The 6,102-nt window shown below is 33.9% G+C and overlaps 1 protein-coding gene across 2 annotated transcripts; it reads right to left on the bottom strand.

The window, feature by feature from the left end:
- Positions 1-472: 472 nt before the first annotated feature.
- On the bottom strand, positions 473-5,888 carry LOC147568354 (transcription factor TGA2.2-like). 2 transcript variants are annotated; one of them, XM_086654817.1, is made up of 13 exons: positions 5,540-5,888; positions 5,167-5,328; positions 4,910-5,001; positions 4,517-4,593; positions 4,167-4,415; positions 3,364-3,408; positions 3,020-3,079; positions 2,864-2,941; positions 2,686-2,734; positions 2,026-2,297; positions 1,128-1,397; positions 871-1,013; positions 473-774 (listed from the first exon to the last, which is right to left on the bottom strand). In XM_086654817.1, exons 2-13 carry the CDS (start codon positions 5,280-5,282, stop codon positions 681-683), a joined length of 1,545 nt encoding a protein of 514 aa, XP_086510943.1. In that variant the 5' UTR covers positions 5,283-5,328; positions 5,540-5,888; the 3' UTR covers positions 473-680. The 2 variants fall into 2 exon arrangements, with proteins under 2 accessions (XP_086510943.1, XP_086510944.1); XM_086654818.1 differs by having other exon boundaries at positions 5,569-5,808.
- Between the last annotated feature and the right edge of the window lie 214 nt (positions 5,889-6,102).

Genomic DNA, 6,102 nt, shown 5'->3' with positions numbered 1-6,102 from the left:
AATCCATGTATTTTGGAGGTTTCATACCTTCCACAAGGATTTCATCAGAAACCATCAGAGTTTATATTCCATTCACACGAGACAAAGAGGAGATCGACAACAATAGGGTTTTTCTGCGGTCGACTAAGAGAAAGAAAAAAATGAGCAGAGGAGACGATACTGAGATGAAATATAAGAGGACAGAGTCACATACGATGGCGGTAGCGATAAAGATGACAGAGATACAGTGAAATTAGCCTGTTGGCACTTGCCAGTATAGTCAATCACTTAGTTTATTTTTTAATTAATGTGTCAATTGTCATGTGTACTAGTAGTGTTTGTGAGCTTAGAAAAACCTGAATTTGGGTAGAGTGGGTTTATCCGTGTAATAAACTTGTGGGAGCATACAAGTTTTTAGTGGTGCCTTTAAAATTTCCTTCTTTCATTGATAAGTTCATAACAACCTTCTAAAGAAGAGGGGAGAGAGAGAGAATGACTAACTAATCATTTTCCTTTCTTTGTTAGCTTAAGTAGGAGTTCAATTATCCATTGTATCAAAAGATACATTCTTTCCTCGTCTTAACTATCGGTATAATACATTGATTACACACCCGTCGATATATAATTCCATCTAGTACTTCACCATCTTCATCTTCTTAGTCTTCATCGATCGTCATTCAAACAACAATTCAAGATGATCATTAAAAGTTTGAGAAAAGACTATGCTGAGACTGAACCATATGCAATTCGGGGTTCGTTTGGCACTCGCTTTCCTCATTGATATATGTCATATTCCTGCAAATTCATATTAGGATATTAACATATATGCATATGCCTAAAAATGCCTAAAAGGACTAATTGAGATTGAATGCATTCGTGAGAATAGCTTACTCGCGGGGCCTAGATGCCCAAAGAGAACTAAGTGCTCGTAATCGGTTATAGTACTCCCCAATTGCTAGGAAACATCGAGCAGCTTGTCGTACTGTTAATATCCGATATAACTGATGAAGCGTCTGCTGCCTCAAATTATCAGCCTAATATATAACAATCAGAATTCATTCATTAGTTTGATAAATGAGGTGTAACTAAGGTGTAAGATAAGTTGAGTGTAACAAAGGTGTAAGATAAGTTAGAGATAATCTTCTTACTTGGCGAAGGAAGCTTTCTAAGTTTGAGAGTTTGCTCAAACCAAGAGCCATATGACCCATGAACTCTCCGACATTTGGTGGTTCATGATGAGAGAAAGAACCACCACCACCGCCACTGCCAGCACCTCTCGAGATGGTCTCGGACAAAGAGTGTTGAAGTTGTTCAAGACCCTGTGAGAGAGCTTCCTCTCCTTGCTGAGTAGATTGTTGCAGACTACATATGCCCACCAATTGTTGCTCCGTTAGTGGGTCTAATTGCGGGATTAATATCTGCAAATTAGTTTTGAGTTGAAAATCAACAAATTAATATCAGAGCAAACAATATGTTAAGAAAAGCAAAAAAAGTATCATACACTGATACACTAATACTAAAGAAGAAGAAGAAGAAGAAGAAGACTACAAGGAATAGTAGGCCTACTTATAAATCTGCACAAATATAAAACAAACATTCCGTTTTACCGACTAGAAACGTACGATAAATCCATTAATTTGTTTATAAAACCTAGTCTTATAATAGGAGTGTGTGTGTGTGTGTGTGTGTGTGTGTGTGTGTTCGGTGTTGCTACTAGTATCGTTTGCTTTGGCACTCATTATCATAAATGTTGCTAGGAAAGAGTGTCTAATCCTTTATAAGGAGCATTACATTTTACCTCTCACCCATTGTGGGTTTGAACTGCATCAAATGGTGCAACTTATATGGGATTACACACAATTTCCTACAAACATGTTCTATTCATGATACTCTGAAGTGTCAAAACGAACATACGCTACAATTAGCATAGAATGTCGGACCACATAATATGTAACATTTATATAATTTCTCATCTTCTTCAAAAATTTAGTAACAAAACTATATGCATGCACGAAAGCCTCATTAGAAGAAGAGAATAGTAATGACCTTAATGAGTTCGGAGGGACGAAAACCACCCATCCACAGGAAGCAACGTTCAGCGGGAGATGTCCACATTCCAGTGATAAGATGGAAGACATCAGACTTCGTAGCGAGTTCTTTGAGGCGGAATATTTCGTCATAGTGTGAGAGATAACCGTCAAGAATTAACCGAAGATCACCATCGGAAAGGTGAGCTTGTAAACCAGCTCGGAGCTCAGACATACGTCTTTGATCATCTTCTAACCATCTTGCATATTCCATGTCAAACACTGTTGTATCTGTATTTTCCGAATGTGTTAGATTTAGGGTTTAGGGTTTGAGGTTTGGGGTTGTAAAACCAAATGAATTATAATGTATAGAGTAACAATATGCCACATCTTTTTCTAAGTTTTGTCTCTCTCTAATGTACAAACTTGTAATAAAGGGCCTAAAATCCAAAACCACTTTCATTTGGAGAATATTGTTGGTGAAACATATAAAATTGTCTGAAAATGTCTCTTCTAGATTATGTATAAAAGAATATAATAATAAATAGTCTATAAATATATAAAAGATTAAATATAAAATAACTTTTTTTTTTGTTGAAAGAAATATAAAATAACTTAGTAAATATAAGTATTTAAGAAAAGAAATTTATTAAAAATAAATAAATAATTGAGAATATACCAGAATTGACATTTCCACCTGCACCACCTACTGAGGCTAAGAAAAGTCCCTTAACAAACAACAAAAAACCCAAAATGAATTAAAAAAATATATATTGAAATTCAATTATTTGTAGAAATTAATTATTACAAAAAAAAAAATTAGCTTTATACTAAAATATTAGGAAGTTACTTAGTACCTGAGATCTAGCTCTTTGGAGATCTTGTTCTAACTGAGCAAGTTTAATCCTACTAGATTCAAGTTGTTGTACATAAGCCTGCACAAAATGGGTATATGAGATTTTTAGTGTTTGGACTTTTTCAGGCAATGAAAGGGTGATCGGAATCCGACCCACCTTTTTTCTCAGTCTACTCTTTCTTGCTGCTTCTCTGTTTTGAGCTAACCTTCTCAATATCTGAATAACAAAATTTTATAACAAAGATGAGGTTAAATTTGAACTTAGAAATAGATGAAGTTTTAATTCCAATCAACTTATTATCATATATACATGAGAGAATGTTACTAGGTTTACAGATGGATATCACGTTCATGTCTGTGCTTATAGCCCTCTCACATGATGAGAATGTTAAATGTAGATAGGCTCATGTCCACCCCACGAGCGAGCAACCCGTGGGAACCCCTTTGATCTGAGAGGATTGTAGGCGAAGACGGGTAGCGAGAAAAAAGGTGGTTAATTACCTTTGCATCAAGTGGTTTGCTTGAACTTGAACCAGGTCCCTTCCTCTGCAAATTCAAAGAAAAACCAAAAACATTAGGGTTTTTGTCATTTTTAGTTTTGATGTTTAGTTTTTTTACTTCTTATTTTTTATTTTATTTTATTTTAGGCAAGAATGACACTGGAGTGATGTAAATTGAGTGTTAGAATATGTGAAAAAATAAAGTACTTTTCCTCTAAACTTAACCCTTGTGCTCCATAACACAAAGTGTCAAAGACCCTAATTTTAGGAGAGGATCAAGATGAAGATACTGATTGAAAGTTCTTCCTTTCAACTTTCAGATTTGTTGAGTTGAAAATGATGTCTGAAAAGTAAAAAAACTTTTGCTGTTGATTTTCCTTTTACTATCATGAGTTTGTTTTGAGAATTGGGTTTTCAGTATATTCAAAGATAATGTCAGAAATAATGATCATAATCAGATTCTTAAAACATAAAAACAGCAAAAAAATTCCTGGGGACTTCAAGATACAAAAACAAAATGATTTCTATCCATTTATAGACATTTGAGCTTCAACCTAGCTAGGTTCCAACTTACCAGTAATTCCTTCATTTGAACCTTCTTAATTAGACTTATAAACCCTTCCTTTAAATGTTATTTTGAGCCATTTGGGTAGGTAAATTAGCTACAATTTTAGGGTTTTAAGCTCTTTGTGTAGTAGCAAGCTAGCTAGTAAATACAGGAACCAACTTTTCCTAAGCTTTTGGGACACTGTTTTTAGATAGAAAAGGAGATTAAAAAGCAGTAGTTTTTAGAAGGAATTAAACCTTATCTAATGCTTTGGGTTGTTGATTTTGATTCTGATTATGATTCTGAGAACTTCCTGCTCTATTTGCATCACTTGCTGCCATCTCTACTAACTGTTTTTGTTGATGATAGTGTTGATTTTGATCATGAAATTGATTTGATAACTCTGTACTAATAGGAGATTCTGGTTCTATTTGAGTAGAAAATGCATTTTGATTATGAGCAGCTGATCCTGAATCAGTACTATCTCCACCTGATTTTGAATTTCCCTACACAATAATCAAATGGGTATTCAAAATCACATTAAAAATGAAGCAAGTTGAAGATCAAAACAGAGAAAAAAAAATGGTCAAAGATGAGAAAAAAGTACTATTGGAGTTGGCTGAAATCTCATTGGCCATGAAGGGAACATTTCCAGAGTTGCAGCTGGTCTTGTACTGAAAAAAGCTGCAAGAATCACAAAAAAAAAAAGTAAAATCTCAGAGAATCATCAAGAATCAAGACTACCCAGAATTTTCAATAACCAAAAAGTCTAATTTTTTTCTGCAGTTAAGAGACAGTTTTTTGTGTTTGGGGTCTCATGCCATTCTAGTTTCTTGTATGAGAATGATTGTGTAGACTATGTCAAACCTCTCTCTCTCTCTCTACTTTCTCTCACTACCCTCTCTCTCTTTCTCTGTTTTAAGGAGTTGGTTATGATCAAATCTTAAGAAACTTTAATAATGAAAGAAGAAAAGAATCAAATTATAGAGAAAGGGTTTACATTTTTGGGCTTCATCATGTCTAAGATTAACTCCTTGAAACACAATTGCTTCTTCAAGTTCTCCAAAATCAAAAGAGGGTCCTTGTTGACTACTGAAAAAATAAAAAAAAACCATGAACTTCAATCAATACCCATAACAAGAAAAGAAGAAAATCAGACTAAAAATGAGAAAAATAGTTAAACCCCTAAAAAAAGGTGTGATTTTTATGCTTAGATTTTGTTGAAAATGAGAGTATAAGTTAAAAAAAGACAAGTACATGAAATTGTTAGATGAAGAAGTTGGAATCCCATGTTGAATATCATATGATATATGTTGATTTGATTGTCTTGAATCTCTTTGATTAATCTCTCCAACTCTATGATGACTAGCCATGCATATACTTCACCTTTAGATCATCTTAATAACTCTATGATTTTTTCTGCAACAAATAAGAAACAAATTAATTTCAGAGAAAGAAATAAATTGGAAAAGAAAGAAAAAAATTGGAAAGAGTTGATAGGCTTTTTGAAGAGTTTTTTCAAATATCCTCATGTTCCTATAGCTAATTTTGAGCAAGTACTTCCAGTTTTCTTTTTGGAAAATTTGAGGAAATTTTCTTCAAGATAGAAAATGAAAGCCTTATAACCCACCTCAGAGAGATAGAGAGAGAGAGAGAGACCATAGAGAAGTGAAAGTTCAAAGCTTTCTTTTCAAGTATGACTTCATGGTGTCTAGTTTTTTTTCTTCTCTTTTTTTGTATTTAACTCTCTTTGCACCTCTTGATCCTTGAAGGCTCTCTCTCTCTCTCTACTCAAAGCTTTATCTCTCTCTCTCTCTTCCTTGAAACCTGATTATTCTGTTAGGTTGTTTTGTTGGCACCCTGTGGAGGAGTAGTTAATATTATCAAATTTTGAAACTCATTTATGTCAAAGGAAATCTCACCTTTGAAATATTGTTTCAAAGTAATTCTAGAAAGTTAATGGCCCAACATATTTACACAAGATTTTGACATTGACTCCCACTTTTATATTGTTCTTAGGACTACACTCCCTTTTTCTACAACTTCTGATTTACATCCCCACGTAAACGGAAAACGTTAAATTCTAGTTAAATGTCAGTTGTGCTCAGAACAAAAATGCCCTTATGTATGATTTTGACATTGACTCCCACTGTTATATCGATATTAGGACTACACCCCCATTTTTTAAAACTT

The sequence above is a fragment of the Eschscholzia californica genome, unplaced genomic scaffold (assembly GCF_041429995.1).
Source record: "Eschscholzia californica isolate CP2 unplaced genomic scaffold, dmEscCali1.0.p SCAF_1, whole genome shotgun sequence".
Lineage (NCBI taxonomy): Eukaryota > Viridiplantae > Streptophyta > Magnoliopsida > Ranunculales > Papaveraceae > Eschscholzia > Eschscholzia californica.
Note: the sequence above shows the minus strand (reverse complement) of the source record. Positions and strands in the feature narration are given on the sequence as shown.